Source organism: Ascaphus truei, chromosome 2 (genome assembly GCF_040206685.1).
Source record: "Ascaphus truei isolate aAscTru1 chromosome 2, aAscTru1.hap1, whole genome shotgun sequence".
NCBI lineage: Eukaryota > Metazoa > Chordata > Amphibia > Anura > Ascaphidae > Ascaphus > Ascaphus truei.
The window spans coordinates 94,136,961-94,161,922 of NC_134484.1; the positions used below are offsets into that span (position 1 = coordinate 94,136,961).

The 24,962-nt window shown below is 42.0% G+C and overlaps 1 protein-coding gene across 2 annotated transcripts in view; it reads right to left on the reverse strand.

Annotated features, from left to right (window-relative positions):
* Positions 1 to 5,254: 5,254 nt before the first annotated feature.
* The window catches only part of LY96 (lymphocyte antigen 96), a 181,581-nt gene continuing 161,873 nt past the window's right edge, over positions 5,255 to 24,962 (reverse strand). For both annotated transcript variants that reach the window (XM_075583259.1, XM_075583267.1), the window contains one exon: positions 5,255 to 7,596. In XM_075583259.1, coding sequence (XP_075439374.1) covers positions 7,510 to 7,596 — 87 coding nt within the window. In that variant the 3' untranslated portion in view covers positions 5,255 to 7,509. The remainder of the gene's footprint in view (positions 7,597 to 24,962) is intronic.

Genomic DNA, 24,962 nt, shown 5'->3' on the forward strand with positions numbered 1-24,962 from the left:
ATAGAAATGTACATAGGCACAAATCATACACCATAGTGCAGTGATTCCCAACAGGGAAATCCTAGTTGTTCGTATGGTGCCTCCAGTGGATTCGTAAAGCAAACTGTAATGGCGGATCCCAGGCAGAATATTGGGTTCCTGAGCTTGGGAAATGCACACTTACGAAGGCCCCAAACTGCACCTAGGCATGCGTGGAATACAGGGTTGCCACTTTCTAGTGAAGGCTAACCTGGAGATAAATGTAAAACAAAATTCTCTCTTACCGGCGGCGTGGGGCGGCGGCGGCGGCTCCCGGCATTCTCCTGCATCTTCCTCTGCACCTCCCGTGAACATGGCTGCCTAGCATCAAATGGCGCAGCATTGCCATGACAATGGGGCGCTATGTGACATTACTCGCCGTCAAGTTGTCATTGCAATGTGACGCTGTGTGGCGTTGGGCCATCACGTAGCGTTCCATTGTTATGGCAACGTGGCATCATTTGACGTTGCCCAGCCATGTTCATGGGAGTTGTAGAGAGAAATGCAGAAGGCTGGCAGAAGATGCCAGGAGATGCCGCCACCCAGAGATTAACAAGCTAAACCCATAGCCCGGATACGTGGCCAAAACCCGTAGTCTCCGGATCAAACTCGGAGTGGTGGCATAGCTGTCAATTACAGCCAGAGCTTACAAAATCACTCCCCACAACCATTTAGATCCACAGTGGCAAGGCAATGTGGGGCGCGACTTTGGAAGTTCCTGCAGTAATTGACCGCTATGCCACCCATGCTACCTGCACACACGGAGGTGCAGGTTGCTGCCTTATTAAACGTTTGTTCCCTCCACAAGCTCAGGACACTATACTGCCTGGGATCAGTCAAACTGTTTTGTGAACAATAGTCTGAGTAGGCAATATCATTTATTTAAAATATATTTTTGTATAGTGAGTGCACAATGTTAAAAAGGTTAGGAACTATTGCTCTAGTGTATAGATACAGAACATTAATCCACTGAGTTAGTCTAGTGTATGCAGATACAGAATACTAATCCAAAGATCTTGCACGCTAATGTATAGTGACATACACTAAAAAAGAGATAGATCCCTACCTGGTGCTTTCTATGGAGCCAGGGATGTGCATATGCTGTACAAGGAGAGGGCAGTGAAAAATGGTAGCGGGTAAATGGAGAGGGGTTAGCAAGAGGTGGTTGTGGGGTCACAGTGATTTCTCAGTGATTTATTTTGATCGTGGCATGCGTTTTTCCACACACCTCTATGGTGAAGACCAAACTCACAAAGCTGATCTTTATATAGGGTAGGGCCTACCAAACTCACCTTGAACATCTACCTAATTATTTAAATTCTCATTCTAATTAACCCCTTTAATTTAGCTGATAAAACCAGGATTTTAACTAACTTTTGCGCACTCTCTGACTCTTAATTATTCATTTTTTGTCTAATTCATACAGTACAGTACATCATTTTGTTTAAAAAGACATGGACTTGTCATTTTAATTACAGTGGCAAGAAAACGTTTGTGAACCCCAATGATAATTACGGAAGTTGCATAGTTTTTCCATGTTAACTTTCTTGAATCAAAATAATTTTTTTCTTAAATATCTAATAGGGTTTATATTAACCAATGTCTTCTGTGGTTCTCTTGTGTACGTTATTCTTATTCTTTTTCATGCTTCAGTGCCTCCACCTGGTGATTATCTGACTGTGTGAGCCAATTGATCATCTCCGGGAAACTTAAATGATACATACTGTATCTGTTTACCAATTACACAGTAATGGAGAATGGGGATGCATACCTACAGTAAATTGACCTAGATTCACTGGGTGCTTGGCCCTGGCAGAAACTGCACCTGTCAACATCTGTGCACACTGCAATGGAGGAGGGCACACCAGACTTTATAAAAAAAAAAAAAAAACCTATTTTATTGACTACAGTGAATGTCTGATATCCGCACAGGCTGATCAAGTGAATGATGTGATATACATTGTTACAACTAAGTTTAAACACTGTTTCTTTTAAAGCAATATATATTTTTATATTACTTATTTACACTGTATTAGTGGATGGACATTGTGGTCTCTGTCTTGGGTAGTGATGTCACGGTTTCCCTTGGGGGCACGGCCTGTGTTTTCCAGGTGTTTTTATGTCTGTGCACTTATATGCTGAATGTTGGTGTATCATGTTCCTAAGGCCTGAAGACAATTTACATTACGGTCATTTTAAACGATAAAGTTCTGGTACGCCCATCTCCATTGCGAGGAGCTTACCAGTAACCAACAGATACTTCTTGATAAAGAATGGAAATTTAAAACCAGAGACATAACATAAAACACAGACAAAGCTCAGTGCACATCCAGAAAAACTTATATACGGTACAGTGCCTAAATATACATGTATAAATAACTAATAAATAAAATGGACTTTTAGTTTAACATTTTGGCCAAATTGTTGTAAGCCCTTGAGCCAAACTTCACGGCAGACCACGTTCAAGGGTCCCTACACTAATATAAATTCTTAATAACCTGTGCATTGCCAGGAAGAATTATTTATAATAAATCTGTCAATATGAGTTGCAAAAGTTCTAAGTCTGATTGAAGCTTTTATTAACCTGTACATTACCAGGAAAAGCACTCTGTAATAGATTTGTCACAATCACACTGCATGCAGGCAAGTTCCCCTGATAGTTGGAGATGCCATGGAGTGAGCTTTTAACCATTTAAATGTGGGAGGGAGTGAGCTTCAATTGGATAGGAGGTTGCCACCCTCCAAAACAGCCAAGACTAGCTGCACACGAATTATAAAACATACAGAACACCTACAAGCTCAAATTGAACCCCCAAAATACCCACAACATATATATAAGCATATAAGTTTCACAGAGGAGTGCTACTGAGCATGGCAATTTATATTTAAAACCAGAGACATAACATAAAACACAGACAAAGCTCAGTGCACATCCAGAAAAACTTATATACGGTACAGTGCCTAAATATACATGTATAAATAACTAATAAATAAAATGGTCTTTTAGTTTAACATTTTGGCCAAATTGTTGTAAGCCCTTGAGCCAAACTTCACGGCAGACCACGTTCAAGGGTCCCTACACTAATATAAATTCTTAATAACCTGTGCATTGCCAGGAAGAATTATTTATAATAAATCTGTCAATATGAGTTGCAAAAGTTCTAAGTCTGATTGAAGCTTTTATTAACCTGTACATTACCAGGAAAAGCACTCTGTAATAGATTTGTCACAATCACACTGCATGCAGGCAAGTTCCCCTGATAGTTGGAGATGCCATGGAGTGAGCTTTTAACCATTTAAATGTGGGAGGGAGTGAGCTTCAATTGGATAGGAGGTTGCCACCCTCCAAAACAGCCAAGACTAGCTGCACACGAATTATAAAACATACAGAACACCTACAAGCTCAAATTGAACCCCCAAAATACCCACAACATATATATAAGCATATAAGTTTCACAGAGGAGTGCTACTGAGCATGGCAATTTATATTTAAAACCAGAGACATAACATAAAACACAGACAAAGCTCAGTGCACATCCAGAAAAACTTATATACGGTACAGTGCTAAATATACATGTATAAATAACTAATAAATAAAATGGTCTTTTAGTTTAACATTTTGGCCAAATTGTTGTAAGCCCTTGAGCCAAACTTCACGGCAGACCACGTTCAAGGGTCCCTACACTAATATAAATTCTTAATAACCTGTGCATTGCCAGGAAGAATTATTTATAATAAATCTGTCAATATGAGTTGCACAGAGGAGTGCTACTGAGCATGGCAATTTATATTTAAAACCAGAGACATAACATAAAACACAGACAAAGTTCAGTGCACATCCAGAAAAACTTATATACGGTACAGTGCCTAAATATACATGTTTTATGTTATGTCTCTGGTTTTAAATATAAATTGCCATGCTCAGTAGCACTCCTCTGTGAAACTTATATGCTTATATATATGTTGTGGGTATTTTGGGGGTTCAATTTGAGCTTGTAAGTGTTCTGTATGTTTTATAATTCGTGTGCAGCTAGTCTTGGCTGTTTTGGAGGGTGGCAACCTCCTATCCAATTGAAGCTCACTCCCTCCCACATTTAAATGGTTAAAAGCTCACTCCATGGCATCTCCAACTATCAGGGGAACTTGCCTGCATGCAGTGTGATTGTGACAAATCTATTACAGAGTGCTTTTCCTGGTAATGTACAGGTTAATAAAAGCTTCAATCAGACTTAGAACTTTTGCAACTCATATTGACAGATTTATTATAAATCATTCTTCCTGGCAATGCACAGGTTATTAAGAATTTATATTAGTGTAGGGACCCTTGAACGTGGTCTGCCGTGAAGTTTGGCTCAAGGGCTTACAACAATTTGGCCAAAATGTTAAACTAAAAGACCATTTTATTTATTAGTTATTTATACATGTATATTTAGGCACTGTACCGTATATAAGTTTTTCTGGATGTGCACTGAGCTTTGTCTGTGTTTTATGTTATGTCTCTGGTTTTAAATATAAATTGCCATGCTCAGTAGCACTCCTCTGTGAAACTTATATGCTTATATATATGTTGTGGGTATTTTGGGGGTTCAATTTGAGCTTGTAGGTGTTCTGTATGTTTTATAATTCGTGTGCAGCTAGTCTTGGCTGTTTTGGAGGGTGGCAACCTCCTATCCAATTGAAGCTCACTCCCTCCCACATTTAAATGGTTAAAAGCTCACTCCATGGCATCTCCAACTATCAGGGGAACTTGCCTGCATGCAGTGTGATTGTGACAAATCTATTACAGAGTGCTTTTCCTGGTAATGTACAGGTTACTAAAAGCTTCAATCAGACTTAGAACTTTTGCACTCATATTGACAGATTTATTATAAATCATTCTTCCTGGCAATGCACAGGTTATTAAGAATTTATATTAGTGTAGGGACCCTTGAACGTGGTCTGCCGTGAAGTTTGGCTCAAGGGCTTACAACAATTTGGCCAAAATGTTAAACTAAAAGACCATTTTATTTATTAGTTATTTATACATGTATATTTAGCACTGTACCGTATATAAGTTTTTCTGGATGTGCACTGAGCTTTGTCTGTGTTTTATGTTATGTCTCTGGTTTTAAATATAAATTGCCATGCTCAGTAGCACTCCTCTGTGAAACTTATATGCTTATATATATGTTGTGGGTATTTTGGGGGTTCAATTTGAGCTTGTAGGTGTTCTGTATGTTAAAGAATGGAAATTAAACACTTTCCAATAGGTTTATTAACTAAGACAACGGTAAACAGGAATAAACAGACAGCAATAATCAGATACAAATACACATAAATGTAAATTCCCTTCCCTGTTACACAACGCTAAAAGGGAGTATAACTATAAACCCTCCCAGTCCTTTGGTCCCAAATCTCCCAATAAATGGTGGTAAGTTGTGTTGGGGACAAACAAAAGAAAATATAGAAAAAGTACAACGTGTGCATGAAGCAATAATACTTCATCTGGGCCTATCACAGTCATGTCTAGAGCTTTCGGATTCTACGTTCCTATCTAATTAAAGGGACAGGGCCGGGTCCTGGCCCTCACATTCCTGTTGCACTGCAGAGATAGTGACTAGGCCTCAAATGTCTCTGAGGCAAAGCCTCTTCTCCAGCTCGATTTGTAGACAGGAACACAGATACCGTGAATGGAGTGGATGCTCTCACCTCATTTGTGGGGGTGGTCCATCTATCTCCTTAAGGTTATTGATACACAACTTGTTTAGGGTTTGTCCCTCTGTCCCTTTAAGGTTATGGGAGATCAACTTGTATAGGGGCTGTCCCTTGGTCCCCTTAAGGTTAAGTACTTTCTTAAGGTTATTACAGTCTATTTAAAGTTATTTCAGGGCTGGGTCTTTAGATATAAAATCCTGACAGGAATAGAACTCGCAGAATTGAGCTTTCGGAGATGGTCTAACATTCCAATCTTTGCCAGGACATATTTTATCTGCCTGGCAGCAGCTGCAAGTTTAGGAAGTGTCTCTGGTCACTGTCAGAGGTGAGTGCACTTTAATGTCTATACCAGCCTCTCCTGTGCTAGTGATAAGGAGAATGAGGTGTAGCTTTCCCCTACAGTACCCCAGGAACAGATAAGGCAAAAGAGGCAGAATCACATGTTGCTCAGCCCTGTATAATGAAGGTAAGACCCTCCTAACAGAATCTGTCCCCCTATTGAAGCAGATACCTGTCCATCTTCATTCATGACCGTAGACACACTGAGAATGTCAGTGTTAGCAAATAGTGACACATTACTTCTGGTTAATGCTGGCAATACATCTGGGCCTATTATGAAGTTACACTGGGGTTTTGTAAAATGACAACCAATAGCTTTCCCTGAGGTTTTGTCTCAGAATTGTATACATACATTAGTTATCACTGCAGGAGCTGCACAGTACAGCACAGTAAAGCACACTCTCAGAGTAGCCTCAATCATATACTAAAGTCTTATTTTAACAAACTCTTTAACATAAAAGCTCCTTCTCTTACCAGTTTCAACTCAAATCTAAAAAAAACACTTTTTTATTTAATGAAGTATTTCAATAGCCCTAAACCATTCATGGCCAACTCCAGTCCTCAAGAGCCATCAACAGGTCTAGGGCTGCAAGGTGGATTCTCCAAAAATACTAGATACAATGGTGAAAGGTGCGATGTGCTCGAGACACATACACACACACCCCTCTCACCACTCTCACCACTCCATGTGGTTTCTTCCTCTCCTTGGCCAGACCCCCAGGCTCCTGACACCTCCTTCTCATTGGCTGTATTACCCAGCAGCAGCAGCAGCAGCGGCCAATCAGGATGGAGTGAAGCTGCCAAGCCCACCACCAACAACCCTGCTCTCTCCCCGCTCAGGTAAATCCCGTGGCCCACCAAGTCGGTCAGGTCACTATGTCCAGAGAGGTAATACCAGACACATACATTTCCAGTATTACCTCCAATTTTTTACTGGACAGTGTCCAAATACAGGACAGTCTGGTTCAATACTGGACCCCTGGCAACCCTAATTACGGGTCAGATTTTCAGAATATCTCTGCTTCAGCACACGTGGTTTAATCGAAATCTCTCTCTTTGTATCAACCTTCTGCATTACCAAATCTTACACAATCAAATTTCGCTCGAAGATATTGGATGGGACTGGATTACCTGACCATGCTGGTTGGTAAGTGTCTCTATTAGCAAAGGGAGAAGTTATAAGTTTAGCGCATGGTTGGCCAACTCAGGTCCTCAAGGGCCACCAACAGTTCAGGTTTTCAGGATATCCCTGCTTCAGCACACGTGACTCAGTCATTATGATAAAAGCTTTGAGTGAGATTTGATTGTGTAAGATTTCATTATGCAGAAGGTTGGTACAAAGAGAGACAAATCTGTATCAAAGTGAAAGAGAAATACAGTTACAGTTACAGTACATCAGTATTATTACATGTCAACTCAAATACAATTTTATTTTCTTTGTGTTACATGCTGTTCTTGCTACTTGGTTATAAGGCTGATATTAAAACAGAAAATAAGCTCTTCCTTTTCTCCAGCAAATATTTGAAAGTGCAGAATATATGAGCTCTGAAAAAAAAAAAAAAGTCATTTTTAAAGCTGCAGTCCAAGCAATATCATACATGTTTTTTTATAAATCTATTCTGAACAAATACTTGTAGCACTTTATTTAAAAAAAAAACTCTGAATTAATTAGTTTTTTTATTATTACTTAAATTTTTTATTAATCATTTTTTCAAAAATAAAAAAGGGGAAGAAAAATAAAAAAGTAGGGGGGAAATACAATGGTACAGTGTTGCAAATAATCTGGTGATTACACATTAGGAGGGGAGGGGGACAGCATTTGAAACCATATAACATTGTAAATAATAGGTTAAATACAACATAAATCACTCTGTTCAAAATAATCTAATCTAAATATGGGGATATGCCTGCATGTCGAAACCAAGGAGCCCAAGTTTCCGAAAATTGTGCAGTGGAACCGTTTAGGTAGCCTGAGAGTTTTTTCATGTAGAATATATACATGATTTTACTATTTATTTGGTTTAAAGATGGAGGAACAGATTGTTTCCAATTTTTGGCGATTGTGCATCTAGTAGCATTTAAAATTTGGGAAACAACTTTAGTTTCTTTTTTATTACTATTGGCCATTATATACTGGATCCTGGGGGACAGCTGAATTACATTTGTTATGTATTATAATGTAACAAGCATTTTTTTGTTTTTATAGCAACCATTTACAAAGTTACACCCCCTTCCTCTTTTGAAACAGACTCTGGCACACCCCTTTTTGAGCCTTGCCCCCTTTCTAGCAGTGCACCAATTGTATCTAGTGACTGCCTGGTCACATGATCTCCCCCACAGAATTTTACATCTTTGGTCCTTTTCTGCTGCACTGAGAGCCATTTAGTGAACCCCCGAGCCGAATCTTCACCGATCAATCACAGGAGAATGGATTGATCAGCAACTTAGATAATTACTTATCATTGTGTGGATTGTATTGATGCACACATTAAAGGGGGGGTGAACAAAAGACACACAGCTTGGGCTGCTGCTTTAATACATGAAAGTGTTCTTTAAAATCAGCACAATAAACACATTTTCTTCTTTACTGTGCTTCAAAACATGAACCAATATTTACTAAGCAGTGCCATATCATAAGGCATCTTTTGGTGCGGGAAAAGACCTTATGGCCTATTCAAGTGAATGAACCAGAAGGTGTCTTCCAGCACTCATATGCCATAGAGGACTGCTAATCACGGATTACCCATGTCTAGTAAACTGAGGCTTTTTCTTGAACTAATATTTTTTTATCACTTTATACAGTATATTGGAACAAAGTTTTTACACATATTTTTGTAATTATCCTCAGTAAATAAATAATATTGTAAAATCAATAGAGAAACACATTTTTCAAACATTGCAGGATAGTTAAAAAAATATATATGATTTGCCCAGGTCTCTACTGATAAATGTATTCTTCTGTACATTTTTCCAACTAATGATTGTGAACATTCAGTTTTTGGTCATCTCTGACCTGATAAAGGGAGGTTAGTTCCTGAAATCTTATCAATGTAAAATGTTAGTACAGTGTAGATATTGTGGATTGGTTGGTCCGTCGTCCAGACAAAAATGCACTAAGCAACTCACCGGGTGTTGAAAAAATAAAAAAGTTGTATTAAGTTACATAATTAAAAAACAAAAAACATGATAGGGACAAGACAGGGACAAAAAATCTCCTCCAACGCGTTTCACACTTCACAGCGCTTTCTTAGTAGTCTATTAAAAGGGCAATTCCTGCTAGTACAAAGTGTATTTAAAGCAGTGACGTGTTTATGGGGCTACATATGGGTGATCAATGCCTTTTTTGCTCAATTCTAACAAAGAATAAGTATGATCAAAATCATTTTTAAAGTAAGTTTGTAAACATGATGATTTAAAACTTGGGAGGAGCTTGATTTACTCTGGCCAGAGGCGGATTGCACACAAGGCTGACTAGGCTATAGCCTATAGCGCCCAAAAAAAGGTACCAGCGCCTACTAGTAAAGAAAATATTGAAGTGAATAAATAAATGTGTTGGATGAGGTCCCCCATATACCAATCCTTACACACAAGAAGTCCTACAATGAGGAACTGCAACACAGCTTCTTGATGGTATCCTTGGAATGGATTTCTTCATAGAAAGAAAATATAATCCACATAGCATAGTATTGTTTACTATGATAAAAAAAAAACACACAACAACAGGGAAAGGAATCACACTCACACTTTTCTTGGTTGGTAAAAGCCGCAAGTGTTTTGGGCACACTCTCACCCTCTTGGACAGTCCCAGTCGCGTCCCAAACGCACTGCCCAATCGTCCCCTGTTGCTTCCGCGTTGTGATCACGGAAACAAAAGGGAACACAGGAGGGCTGCTGATTGGTTGGAATACTCTGCTGGTAATGCTGCTCGTAGGACGGTGTCCTCTGAGGGACAATTTCCAATGCATGACTTCCTCAGGGGTTCTGGCTTTTAGGTTTAAACCTCTGTTTTATATAGGCATAGCAATAAAAATCGGACTAGTAGGGTACATGTGGAGCCTCTAATTGCGATAGCAACCACAGTATAAAGTTAAGTCCCCCACTGTCTGTGACTTCTTCCTTTTGTCTAATGTTACCGTATGGCAACAAGTGATTGCATAGCCAGAGCTTCCTTTTCTTCTCCTCCACTTATTTTTATTGGCTCTCTGATAAGGACAGGGTGGGATATTGACAAACAATTCTCCATTTAGTGGCTCCTAAGAAATGCAATTATATATTCTTTTCCACAGAAACAGAATAAGTAAAATCTTTGATTTTAGCACAGTTACTGATGTACCAGACGTTAGTTCAGCAATTAACGCAGGAAAGTGTGACATGATGGCCCACTTTGTTAAACCACGTTTGGCAGTGGCATGTGTTTGGTTAATGGCACCATCAATTTAACACTGAGTAAACCATATAGTTGCGTAAGGACACATAATGTTTCCCATACAGCACGAGTGCACATGACTCTGCACTTACAGCATACTTTCACCATCCTGCGCATGCGTTGGTTTTGTCCTAGTTTTAAAACTAAAGTTGGACAGTATCTTATACAGAATATAAAATAATATCTACTGTCCCGCTTGTGTGTATACTGCACATACTGATTATATATACTACAGTAGTAGTATACTACAGTAACAGCAGCTTCACTTGTCTCAGTCTCACTCTCTCAGAGTCATCACTACTTGCTATCACTAATATTTTCAAACTCTATTCTATAGATAGAATAGTGGGCTGAATTGATTATGATAAGCATTATAATTTATTGGTGCTGGAGCTAGAGCACACAATAAAACAACAAGACAGTTATCAAGAAGATTAAGAAATCCACAGCATAATGTAGTGATATGAAAACGTTTCTAAACAATGAGGTAGTTGTCAATATGATTGTCAAATATATCAGTAAAAGTGCATTAAATGATGAAGCATTTTTCATCATTATGTACAGTATTAGGAGAAAAAAAAAGTTCACTGTATGACCCCCCCCCCCCCCCCCGATGCATAGGCATATATCATTAACAATCCAAGCACTGTGCCTGAGCCATTGCCAAACCTTTATGTTATGAACTGTAATTGGTGGCTGGCCTACAATTCCAGTTGCCAATTCCAAACTAGATGTTATGGTGTGCTACTGTCTGGCACAGCATGGCAGTTTGAGTGCTGGCTAGTTTGGTGCTCCATTAGATGGAATATATCAGTATATCTCATTCATGAGGCCATACTTGACCATTTTGGTTTATTGATGATGATTAATGATGGTTGAGTTAATGGTGGTTGAACGCACAAGCCACTGACAGCAATGACAGCAGTGACGTGAGACAATCAAAGTGTGATATTACTTCGCTTGATTTGCCGACCTCTGTGTTCAAAAGCAGTGGTACTCCAGTCCTAAAGACCCCAACAGGTCCGGTTTTAAGCATATCCCTATAACGGTGCTCGTCTCTGATAGGAAACAGGCCCGCAGGGCTGAGGAAGGTGTATATGATCACTGACCAGAGCCAGAGGACAGAGTCCTGTTAGAGTAGTGGTAGTCATAATCCAGGCAGAGGTCAAGGCAGGTGGTAAAGGTGCAAGGTTAGGGGCACTGGCCACTGAAGGATGGTTTCTACCTTAGCCGGCTCCGGCTTGAGATGCCCTCCACCCACTCTGTGCCCCAGATACAGAACTTCTGCCATCCCCACAAGACACTTGGTAGGTTTAAGTGTCTTAAATTAATTCTAATTCTTTTCAGCACCGCTGCTACATGCACTAAGTGGGTTTCCCAGGAATTACTGAACACAGCTATGTCATCCTGGTATGCCCTTGCAAAATTCTGCATCCCTTCCAGTAACATATTGACCAGACGTTGGAAGGTAGTCGGGGCATTCTTCATCCTGAATTGCCTAACTAAGAATTCATATAAGCCACTCGGAGTGATGAAGGCTAAGTTGTCCTGTGCCTCCTGGGACAGAGGGATTTGCCAATACCATTTGGACAAAGCTCATCTAAGAGCTCATTCATTCAGGGCATGGGATAAGCATCTGACACTGTCTGAGCATTGAAATGTCGGTATTCCACACAGAAATAATTCCAACAATGTGATGGGTGGGTATTGCCCCTCGCAAAAATTGTTTTCGCCAGTACTCATTTACTTCTGATGCTTTGATGATTTTATGAGAGCGTAGGTCCACATAACCAGCTGGATCCGCTGAATAAATTCAGATAGTTCTTCCCCCTCTTTCTGGCGGAGATGATAGTATTTGGACCATAGCTCACTTTTTTCTTTTCTAAGCCATAGGTCCGCGTTAATGACGCCACCAGCATTTGTGCTGTGACATCTGCATTTTGGTCCCGGTACATTTTCATCATCGTAGATGCGGGAGGTCTTAGACACTCCATTATCCGCTGTCTTTTCATGGTGCCGGGGCAAGACCATTCTTCTGGAACCTGTAAGGTGTTGTCCTTCCAGGCTTCGTAAGCCTCTTCTCCTGCTGGAGTGGGTTTGAACCCGGAAAAGGTTTTCAGCTTACGGTAGGGCTGCGAATGGGGTGACTCATTCTTATTGACTCCCAACTGCTATATGGCGTTTGCCAGCATTTGTATGCCGTCTGAACGGCGGGAGCTGGAACTGTCAAGACTCAAGCGGCGGCTGCGACAGGATATGACACTGGCTTCACTTCCACAAGGACTTCCTGAGGGAAGTGGAGACATACACATTGCAACCTCTTGCAAGTCAAGAGAAAGAGCTAGGGGCACCGCCTTCACGTGTGTTTCAGGGTAGATGATAGGACACCCGCAATATAGTGCTCCATGGAGCCATAAGGTGGGTGGGACTCCTTCTTCTACTACGACGTGTCCGCCACTTACTAATACCGAGCACCATACTCTGTCTGTGTCTGTGCGGTGGCCTAGGATTTTTGCGTCCCTTAGGCCTGCGTACTGACCCAGTAGTAGGCATATGTCATAGGAGGAGATGTCGGCAAGGACTTGTCCCACTGCAAGCGTCTGTTGAGGCGAGACTTGCTTCTTCAACGCCCATTTATAGACCTCCCGGTGGGAAGGTAATGATAGGGGGGACGGCATAATTTAGTAGCTAAGTTCAGACACCCCAGGTCTGAAAATCTCAGCAGTGCCTTCCAAATTTAGCCCCCTTTCCCTGTAAATAAGGGAACTACCAGTGCTGCTGTTACCTGTTTGACTACCAGAAGGTCTGATCCTCTGCCACTGGGAGCCTGGGGTATCACTTGTTCGCCTTGGTGCAGCGCCTCCACCAGCGAGGGATCCCAGCGTAGTGGGAGGAGCCCCTCACTGGAACCAATATACACAGTAATTACACGCAGGTATATTATAACAGTATTTACTAAACTCATATAATGCACGACAAGAATAACACGGCCATGCAAGGCCCCAGCGACACAATAACACCTCCCGGGTGGAACCCCCAAAATACTGGTAACACAATGAAAAAATAGACAGCACTCAGTAATAAAGAACAAATCGGAAGAAGTGGTGCAACGTGGAACCGGAAGGACCCTACTTCCTCCCAACAACTAATCCAAAAACAAGTCAAATGTTCCCAGCACACAAAAGAGGGCACAAAAAGGGGGAGTAAGCCAAAAAAGAGTGTAATGAGCGAAAAGGCACAAACTCTACATGGGATGTAAGTCAAAAATCAAAGCCAAAACACATATAAAGAAAGTGAGAAAAAACAGGGAGAAAAAACAAGGGAGGGAAGGGTGGGATAGGGTGAGGTAAGAACAAATGCAAAAATAAAAGTACAGGGAAAGGGGGGTGGCAACGTTTTGCGGTAGGACGCCCTTCTTCAGGCCCATTCCCAAAGAGGCACAAAGAACCTCTTGGTAGTTCCCTATATCCTGTACTAATCTCCCTATAGAAAAAATGCACAATAATAGTGGGCAAAAAGAATGGCAGCTATCCTCACAGGGAACGCAGCAAACCGTCCCAATTCATCCAGCAAGCATAAAGTCAATGACCCAAAAAGAATACACAAAAAGTCCTGCAGTCTCAACGTACCAAAGTAACAGGGTATCCAGAAAAGGCACCTAAACAGTGTTCAAGTGCTACCACTATGCAGGGGGGTAAGGGGAAACAACAGCATAGAGTCAAAATAACTGGATAAGGCTGTACAGACCAGAAAACAGGTAGCTGCTACATACGATGTGTGGACTGGTTCAGGACGCGCTAGTGAGGTATCCTCTTGCTCACAAAGTGCTGGAACGCTGATCCGCATGTGTCCGCTCAAATATTTCCTGGTTGTCAGTTGTTCACCTGTTTTTGTATTACCATTTTTACAGGCTTATGTAAGGAATCCACACCTCAGTTTACTGCTTACCTTGCCTAACAGACCCGTGCAGTCCTGGAACACTTCCCATGATATATTCTGCAGCTGTGCAAGCTATTACTACAGCCCCAGCTTGGGTTCAGTCATTAGAGCATTGCTGTCACACGCCCCTTTTGCTATAGGTTCGCTGACCTTTAAATACAGCTTTCCCACAATGCTTCTCTGCCGAGCATAATCCTTCTTGGATGTCCACTGTGTTTGCCACAGCCACCTGTCTTGGCCGCTTTGTTGCTGTTGTCATGTCCATGTCCATGTTCATGTTCCTTGTTCCTAGTCCATGTTTCTAGTTCCTGGTTCCTGTGCTGAAGTGGTGGATCTCCAGCGTAACTTCAGCTTCCTGTTTCCTGAGGCCTGCTGCCTTCCCATAGCAGAGGCCTGTCTCTGGTTCCTGGGGCCTGCTGCTCTCTCTCCATTGCAGAGGCCGTTTCCTGTTCCTGTGCTGAAGCGGTGGATCTCCAGCGTAACTTCAGCTTCCTGTTTCCTGAGGCCTGCTGCCTTCCCATAGCATAGGCCTGTCTCTGGTTCCTGGGGCCTGCTGCTCTCTCTCCATTGCAGAGGCCGTGTCCTGGTTTCTGTGCTGAAGCGGTGGATCTCCAGCGTAACTTTAGCTCCCTGTTTCCTGAGGCCTGCTGCCCTTCCCTTAGCAGAGGCCGGCCTACTAGTCCTGAGGTCTGTAGCTCTTTCTCCTTGCACAGGCTCATTCTGAACTCCTGTGCTGAAGCATTGGTTTACCAGTGCTGCCCGGCGGTGTGCCCACTCCGGCCTGCTTACCCTTTCCGAAGACCGGTACCATGGGCCATGGTCGCCACTCGCGCAGAACCCGCTCCCGCCCTGCAGCTACTTCGCTGAAGCGGGACCTAGTTGACTTCCTGTTACCGAAACTCCGCTTTGATAACGTTCACCCTGATGTCTCCTATCCTGACCCTGGCTCGTCCACTGACTACGCTGCTCTCTCCAGTCCCGACCCTGTTATGTACGACTACAAACTATGCATTCCGGATCAGTCTGCGCGGTCTAAGGTCGGTGATTATACAGCTCCACCTCAGCCCCGCGGTCCGGTCCTGGTTTGTGGCGAGCACAACAGGGACAGCTTTGCAGAGAGTCCTTTACATTTTTTGCCCGCGTGAATACCACCTGAGGCTGCTCTGGAAGAAAGTCCTTCAAGACTGGGTCCCCCCTTTAGAATATGCCAATGTTTCTTAACAATTTGTTTTATCCTATGGGATTCACGATAATCGAATAAAAAATTTAAAGGACTCTCTCGCACCAAGCGCTTTAAACAGAATAAATTAAAACAAAGAAACCTAGTTAGCAGACAAACCTAAAGGTTTTTTTCAAATACACTACCTGCAAAGCCTGTAAAAATGGTAATACAAAAACTGATTCATTTACATCTAACATTACAGGCAATACATTCGAGATTAACACATTTATTAACTGCAGAAGTATGTATGTGGTGTATATTCTCATTTGCCCCTGTGGACTACTATATGTAGGGAGGACAATACGGATTTTAAGAACTAAGATTCAGGAGCACATTAGAAATATCTCCTTAGGCTTAGAAAGCCACAGTGTCCCCCCTACATTTTAAGAAACACCACAATTCAGGCTCCAAGAGTTTACTATATTTAGGGATTGAGCAGGTCTTGCCCCATTGGAGAGGGGGCAACAGATTACAACAGCTGTCCCAGAGAGAATCATTTTGGATATTTAAGCTCAATACATTGCAACCTAAAGTACTAAATGTGGATTTTGATTTTAACGCTTTTTAAATGTGATATACTGTACTGTATGCCTATTATTACAAGTGCCATTTTAATGTGATTTTTATTTTAACACCTTTATTATGTGATTTATGTCTTTTATTATTAGTGTCATTTTAAGTATGTTCCCCTGTTTTTTATTGGTAAAGTTAAAATATGGTAAATCTTAGGCACTATTGAACTCATTAACATAGTATCATTAGCACAGTATCTTTTTCAATCTCTATATCTTTTATCTATTATTGTGTATTTAGTTTATCTGTATGTATAGCCCCTCTTGGCACCTCTGTCCAGTGATGCGCGCCATCTAGCCACTCCTACTGGCAGAAAACCTTAGTATTGGTTTAGCTAGTGGAAGAGTGTATCAAGAATACACATAGAGAGCTGTATAGCTGGCACGATGACTGGCTGGATAACAGTGGGCGGGTAGAACAACGTCACACGATGATGCACATAGACCCTCAGCACTGGTTCAGTGAGTGGAGGAGTGTATCATACGGATACACATAGAAAGATGGGGATAACCAGAGAACTGATTGGCTGGGAATTAGTGGGCGGGCGCAATGACTCCACACGTCCTTGGAAAGCACGTAATGGTGGAAGTAAACGTAGTGAGTGGAACGCAATTTGTTTAGCAGGCGATAATGGAGCCAAATCACAATATTTAAAGGAGAGGACATTAGGGTTTAGATTACTATTCCCCTTGAGGAAGTCTACCCGTAGGGCGACACCTATCAAGCAGGAATCAAGTTGACTGAGCAGAGGCAGTTGTGGAGGACCACCAAGGACATCTGGACCCCTGTACAGTGACTTTTTGTGGACGGCCACCCCGAAGGCTTGCTGTAAAATGGGTTCTTTAGGACTCTATCCCCCACTCCGTAACCCAGGGGGTCTCACTGCTCACGGTCACATATCCAGTTGTGTTTACTGTTTTTATTATATCTTGCTTATAAAGTTTTCTACATGATCCTCTTGTCCTCTGCCTTGTTTTTCTGGGAGTGTCCTGCCCCTACAGTGGATTACCTACTATACCATATGAGTTGGTAACTAGGAACAACCCAAAAGCCTGTATTTCTCACTGAAAATGTGAATAGTATTACTATATATCTTCATTGATTTATTTTGTGGAATTTTGATAACACTACAATATTTTTGCTTTTTTGTTTTTGCTCTGTTTTTCATACAACCTGGATGAGAGTGAGCTTCAGACTCTGTTATTGCTACTTCTATAGTGAATTGGGATCAAATTCACCCCACTGCAGCACCCATCACAGGACAGTACATTTACAGTATATCTGTTTTATTCATATTCAGTATTTTGCGCTCTACTCTTTGTTCTTACTGTACGTGCTCTTTCTGCTCTGACTCAAGGGGAACACACCATCTGATTGGCTCATGGTTTCTTATATTATTCTATGCTTCATTCATAAAATAAAAGTAGAGTGTACAGATAATCAGCACGTGGGAATTTTCCCAAGCAGCCAATCTAAGCCGAGCCAGCTAGAAAAGCCGGGCCAGTGGGAAATTCTAAACAGCTAAGGGGCAAGCACAAGCCTGTCACATACCCCCTCAGTCATCCCAATGCCACCTGCTGGGCAGGCTCCACTAGATCTGACAGAACAAGTGGCATCCCAGAGGACTGCCATTGAACTCTGGAACTACAGTAGTACTCCACCTTTCTCCACTGACCAAATGCTGTTCAAACCTCTGGGTATCCTCTGACAGCTTTCAACTCCGATGTCCAGCAGACATACCGCCGCCTATGATTTTGCACGGGCTGCCTGTTTGGACATTGGTTCCGAATGTTTAAACACATTACAATGCATTAAAGTATATTTTAATACACTCTGAGTCTTGGGGTACATGGAACATGGAACAGTTTGGACTTTCAGAATCCCACCCCCCAACCCTTTTATATGGTTGGGCACCCACAAACCATATAATGGTTGTGGGTCACCATAGCACTAGCTGGGGTACCCCCCTTTACCTAGGGATTCTCTCAGCTACAGGAATACATATTTATCCCTGTGCCTCATTCTCCTTTCTTGGCTGTGCTGAAGCAGGGTACCCGAGTGGTGAGTCGCGCTTACATTTTCAATGGGAGGTATTGCTGGGACAATATGCCTACATGTATCCGAGAATCAGGCATGATTCTGTGCTAGGGGGGAGAATGCTAAAAAGGTTGGAGGAGATTTTAAACTAGGATGGAGGGGGGAGGAGAATGAAACAGATAATGAACTAAATGGAATAGAGGAGGATACAAGGTGGTATGGAGGTAGAATGGGGGCATGTGCAAGTTTGACAAGCAGTGAGACACCCATAGTAAATACAGATAATACTAGAAAACTTCTAAAGACTAAACCAAGTGGGCGCAGAAAGGAAGGAAAAGATAAGATAATAGTACAGGCTGAAAAAAAACTTAAATGCATGCTTGCTAATGCAAGAAGCCTGACAGATAAAATGGGGGAGCTTGAATTAATAGCTGCAAGGGAGCAGTATGATATCATAGGCATTACTGAAACATGGTTGGATGAAATTCATGACTGGACAGTTAATTTAGAGGGTTATTCCCTTTTTTGGAAGGATCGAACAAATAGAAGGGGAGGTGGAGTATGTTTATATGTTAAACCGGATCTAAAACCTATTATAAGGGAGGATGTCTATGAAGGAATGATGAAAATGTAGACACTTTGTGGATAGAAATTAGCAGTGGAGGTAAAACTATAAAGAAAATGTTTGTGGGAATATGCTATAAACCACCAAATATCTGTGAGATTGAGGAAGCTAAAATACTTTTGCAAATGGAGAAGGCATCAAAACTGGGTCATGTTTGCATAATGGGGGATTTTAATTATCCAGACATAGACTGGGGCAATGAGATTAGCGTTACAACAAAAGGAAACAGGTTTTTGGGGGTGCTTAAAGACAATTATATGACCCAAATTATTGAGGAACCAACCAGGAGAGGGGCATTTCTGGATTTGGTCAAATCAAACAATGTAGAAGTAATAACAAATATTCAAGTCCTGGAACATTTGGGTAACAGTGATCATAACATGGTCTCATTTGAAATAAATTATCAAAAAACAGATTACTTGGGTTCAACAAAGACTTTAAACTTTAGAAAGGCAGATTTTAATAAACTGAGGTCTAATTTACAAGTAATACACTGGGATGATGTTTCTGCAGGGAAAAATATAGAAGATAAATGGGCAGTCTTTAAAACATTGTTAGAAAAGCACACTTATCAGTTTATACCCTTGGGTTATAAGTATAAAAGAAATAAGTCAAAACCAATGTGGCTAAATAAACAGGTAGGGGAGGAAATGGACAAGAAGAGGATGGCGTTTAGATTATTTAAGTCAGAAGGGACAGAGACATCGTATCAGAATTATAAGGAATGTAACAAAAATTGCAAAAGGGCAATCAAATTAGCAAAAATGGATAATGAAAAAAGGATTGCAATAGAAAGTAAGGTCAACCCTAAAAAGTTCTTTAAGAACCTTAATAACAAAAAAAATAAGAAAAGAAAATATAGGACCCTTTAAATGTGAGATGGGTAGGCAGATTATTGGAGATAAGGAAAAAGCAGAGGTATTAAACAAGTTTTTTGCCTCTGTGTTTACCAGGGAAGAATCAAGTTCAATAGTAGTGCCGCAGGAGGAAGCCACAACCTCCATATTAATGAACAATTGGTTAAGTGAGGAAGAAGTTCATAAGCGACTTGAAAAAATTAAGTAAATAAGGCACCTGGCCCCGATGGCATACATCCAAGAGTTCTCAAGGAGTTAAGCTCAGTAATAGCCAAACCATTATATTTAATATTCAAGGACTCCATTTCCACAGCCTCAGTACCACAAGATTGGCGTAAAGCAGATGTGGTGCCTATATTTAAAAAGGGAGCTAGATCACAACCGGGAAATTACAGACCTGTAAGCCTAACTTCAATAGTGGGGAAACTACTTGAAGGTTTAATACGGGATAATATTCAGGAATACCTAATGGGAAAAAAAATTATTAGTAATAGTCAGCATGGATTTATGAAGGATAGATCATGCCAAACTAACCTTATTTGTTTCTTTGAGGAGGTAAGTAGGAATTTAGACCATGGTAATGCAGTTGATGTGGTCTACTTAGATTTTCCAAAGGCTTTTGATACGGTTTCACACAAGAGGTTGGTGTACAAAATAAAGAAAATTGGACTCAGTAATAAGATATGCACCTGGATTGAATACTGGTTAAAGGACAGACAACAGAGGGTTGTCATAAATTGAACTTTTTCAGGTTGGGCTAAAGTCGTGAGTGGAGTACCTCAGGGATCGGTACTGGGACCCCTGCTTTTAACTTGTTTATAAATGACCTTGAGGTTGGCATTGAGAGCAAAGTCTCCATCTTTGCTGATGATACTAAATTGTGTAAGGTAATAGAATCAGAGCAGGATGTAATTTCTCTTCAGAAGGACTTGGAGAGACTGGAAACGTGGGCAGGTAAATGGCAGATGAGGTTTAATACAGATAAATGTAAGGTTATGCATTTGGAATGCAAGAATAAAAAGGCGACTTACAAATTAAATGGAGATATATTGGGGGAATCCTTGATGGATAAGGATTTAGGAGTGCTTGTAGACAGCAGGCTTAGCAATAGTGCCCAAAGACATGCAGTAGCTGCAAAGCAAACAAGATCTTATCTTGCATCAAACGGGCAATGGATGGAAGGGAAGTAAACATAATTATGCCCCTTTATAAAGCATTAGTAAGACCACACCTTGAATATGGAGTACAATTTTGGGCACCAATCCTGAGAAAATACATTATGGAACTAGAGAGAGTGCAGAGAAAAGCCACCAAATTAATAAAGGGGATGGACAATCTAACTTATGAGGAGAGGCTAGCTAAATTAGATTTATTTACATTAGAAAAGAGTGGCTATGATAACTATATACAAATATATTCTGGGACAGTATATGGAGCTTTCAAAAGAACTGTTCATCCCACGTGCAGTACAAAGGACTCGGGCCATCCCTTAAGGTTTGAGGAAAGGAGATTTCACCAGCAACAAAGGAAAGGAATCTTTACAGGAAGGGCAGTTAAAATGTGGACTTCATTACTCATGGAGACTGTGATGGCAGATACAATAGATTTATTTAAAAAAAAGGTTGGACATCTTTCTAGATGGGAAAGGTATACAGGGATATACCAAATAAGTATACATGGGAAGGATGTTGATCCAGGGATTAATCCGATTGCCAATTCTTGGAGTCAGGAAGGAATTTATTTTTCCCCTTATGAGATATCATTGGATGATATGTCACTGGGGTTTTTGTTTGCCTTCCTCTGGATCAATGAGTAAGTATAGATATAGGATAAAGTATCTGTTGTCTAAATTTAGCATAGGTTGAACTTGATGGACGTACGTCGTTTTTCAACATCATCTACTATGTAACTATGTAACATTTATGGGGGAACCGGCAACTCCGGACCCCAACCTCCTGGGCACATTCTGTCCACTGTCACTCCGAAACTCATACCCTTGTGTAGTCATGCCTAACAATGCCTACAGTCATCTCTCCTGCTGGCAGCAAAACCTGGTAAGTTACAGGAATGCCAGCAGTAATCATAGAGGTTTGCCCTCACACCCTGGTGAGGTGCCCTATGTATGGATGGGAGTGGCTACATGTTCTGAGTCCATTATTAGTGACCTCAGAGATGTGCCTGCCTCCTGAGGTATATAAGGCACTGCACTGCCTAAAGTTAGTGTGGAAAGTTGCAGAGTGTGGTTACTGCTAGTTGATGATGCAAGGTGAAGCAGCAAGTTAAAGGGGCCCTGTGGCAGGACGGCCTGTAGCCGAGGTCAGGGAACATTCCACACGTGTAGTTTCAGGATAATGAAAAATGTTCAATGGCTTTATTTCTCCACAGTAACATAACATGCGGGTACACTGTCCCTTTAACAAAATAAATCCTGCTCCACGATGGGAGAAAAACTGACTAACACAGCAGACCTATCTAGCAGGCTGGCTGGCTAAACCATAACCAAACCTTCAGAGTCTTTTAAGCAGTCATGAAAACAAATGAAACAAATCTTACTTTGGCTGCAGTAAGTAGTGTGTTGTATCCTTCTGGCTAGCAGCACATCTATCCATGTGCTCTTGTCTGAGGGAGCCAGCTACTGCTGGTAACAAGATCCTTTTCTACCTTTCTGGCTCTCAGGTGTCAGCTTACTTCCTGACTACCCAAGTTCCACCTGAGTTAACCCTTATGAGTGCTGGATGAAGCACTTAGACATATGTTTCCCAGGCGTAACTGATAGGAGTTGACTTCACTCTGTCACATACCTCCCCTGTTTGTGTGTGGCTAGTGTCCCACACGGCTGAAGCCTGACCCTCCACTCCTTCCCTTGACAAAAAATCAGCATTTCCATGGTCCTTTCCAGGTCTATGCTGAATATCAAACGAGAAGGGTTGGAGGGCAATATACCACCTGGTCAACCTTGGATTTGTGTCCTTCATGGTGTTTAACCACTTCAAGGGCGCATGGTCAGTGACCAGGGTGAAGTGTACTCCGGCGACATAATGTCTCAAGGCCTCAATTGTCCATTTTACAGCGAGGCACTCCTTCTCAATAACAGAATACCTCACTTCCCTTGGGAACAGCTTCCGGCTGATGAACAGTATGGGGTGTTCAACACCATCAAATTGCTGAGACAGCACTGCTCCCAGTCCTACCTCTGAGGCATCCGTCTGGATGATGAAGGGCTCTTTAAAATCTGGGCTCCGAAGAGCGGGGCCCTCTGACAGGCACTTTTTTAGCATGTCAAAGGCGTCTTGGCACTCCCAAGACCATTTAACTTGGGTTGGGGCACTCTTTTTTGTCAGATCTGTTAGGGGTGCAGAAATTTCTGAAAAATTGGGGATAAATCGCCGATAATACCCTGCTAACCCCAAAAGGGAGCAGACCTGTGTCTTTGTCTGTGGGGTGGGGACTTCCTTTATGGCGGCTACCTTGCTAGCTAGTGGCCTTACTATCCCTCCCCCAACGGCATAGCCCAAGTACTTTGTAGTGGATTTACCCAGGGCACATTTTTTGGGATTTGCAGTGAGCCCTGCTTCTCTTAAGGACGTTAGGACTGCCCTTAACCTTTTTATATGAGACTGCCAGTGTCTGCTATAGATGACAATGTCATCCAAGTAGGCCGCGGCATATGCCCTATGGGGTCGTAGTACCTTATCCATTAACCTTTGGAACGTGGCTGGAGCCCCATGTAATCCAAATGGCATAGTGACGAATTGGTATAAACCGAGAGGGGTGGCGAAGGCAGTTTTGCATTTGGATTCTTCCGCTAGAGGTATCTGCCAATATCCTTTCGTGAGATCTAGGGTGGAGATATACTCTGCTTTACCAAGCAAATCAAGCAATTCATCCACCCTAGGCATTGGATATGCATCAAATCTGGATACAGCATTTACCTTTCGCAGATCTACGCAAAACCTCACCTTCCCATCTGGTTTAGGGACCAACACAATAGGGCTACACCATTCGCTGTGGGACTCCTCGATCACGCCCAATTCCAACATGTCTATTATCTCCCTCTCTACCAGGTCTTTTCGGCCCTCTGGCAATCTATAGGGACGGGACCGTACTTTTACGCCAGGTTCTGTCTCAATCCTATGGGACACTAAATCAGTCTGCCCTGGCAGCTCAGAAAAAACATCTGAGAACTGGTCACATACATCAAGTAGGTCTGACCTTTGTTCCGTTGTTAACTGCTCTCCCATGGGAACCTGATGGTCAGTGTACGCACTATCCTTTGGAAGCTGCGGACCCAAATCCGTCTCTCCTTCCCGAGGGTGGATGAACAGCGATCTCATCGTTTTCCAGGGTTTCAGGAGGTTCACGTGGTAGATTTGTTTACCCTTCCTGGACCCTGGTTGAGAGATCTCATACACTGGCGACACACTTTATTCGAGCTTGGCTAGTCCCACGAATTCGGGTATACCCGGGTGTATTGAGGTTTGTGACTGTTTTCTGCCCGAGTGCATTGAGGTATTTTCTAATTTGGGATTGAAGCATTTTATTCCCGCTGGCTGCAATACTGCACAGTATATATATATATACTGCATTACAATTCATGAATTTATGCCATCTGGTAGACATTGCAGCCTATTAAATCATAATCATTATCATTTAACAGATCAGCCGCCCGTCAGCCAGGCATGAACCCAGGCTGGGAAGGCAAACACAACGGGGCTTGTCAGAGGTGAGGAGCGGCGTATTCCAGGTTTCTGCCAGGTACATACCGGGTATTTGCTCGAATAAAGTGTGTCGGTGCAGTAGTTCACCTCCCCGGTGCGGCGGAGAACTTGGAAAGGACCCTGCCACTTCGCAAGGAGTTTACTCTCTGATGTCGGTAGTAGTAGCATCACTTGGTCCCCAGGTTGGAAGACCCTCAAGTGAGCATTTTGGTTGTACTGCCTCTCTTGTCTCATGTCTAGGCGGTTTCTAAGGTCTATGACATACTGAAGGGTATTCTTGGAGGGGCAGGGCTCCTCCTCCCAGGATTCCTTCAGTAGGTCGAGAATACCCCGAGGTTGGCGTCCATACAGTAGCTCAAACGGGGAGAAGCCTGTGGATGATTGGGGAACTTCTCGTACCGCAAACAACAGGAAAGGGAGAAGTTCATCCCAAGCTCGCTTTTCAGTGTCCACAAACTTCCTAAGCATAGACTTTAAAGTACGGTTAAACCTCTCTACCAATCCATCAGTCTGA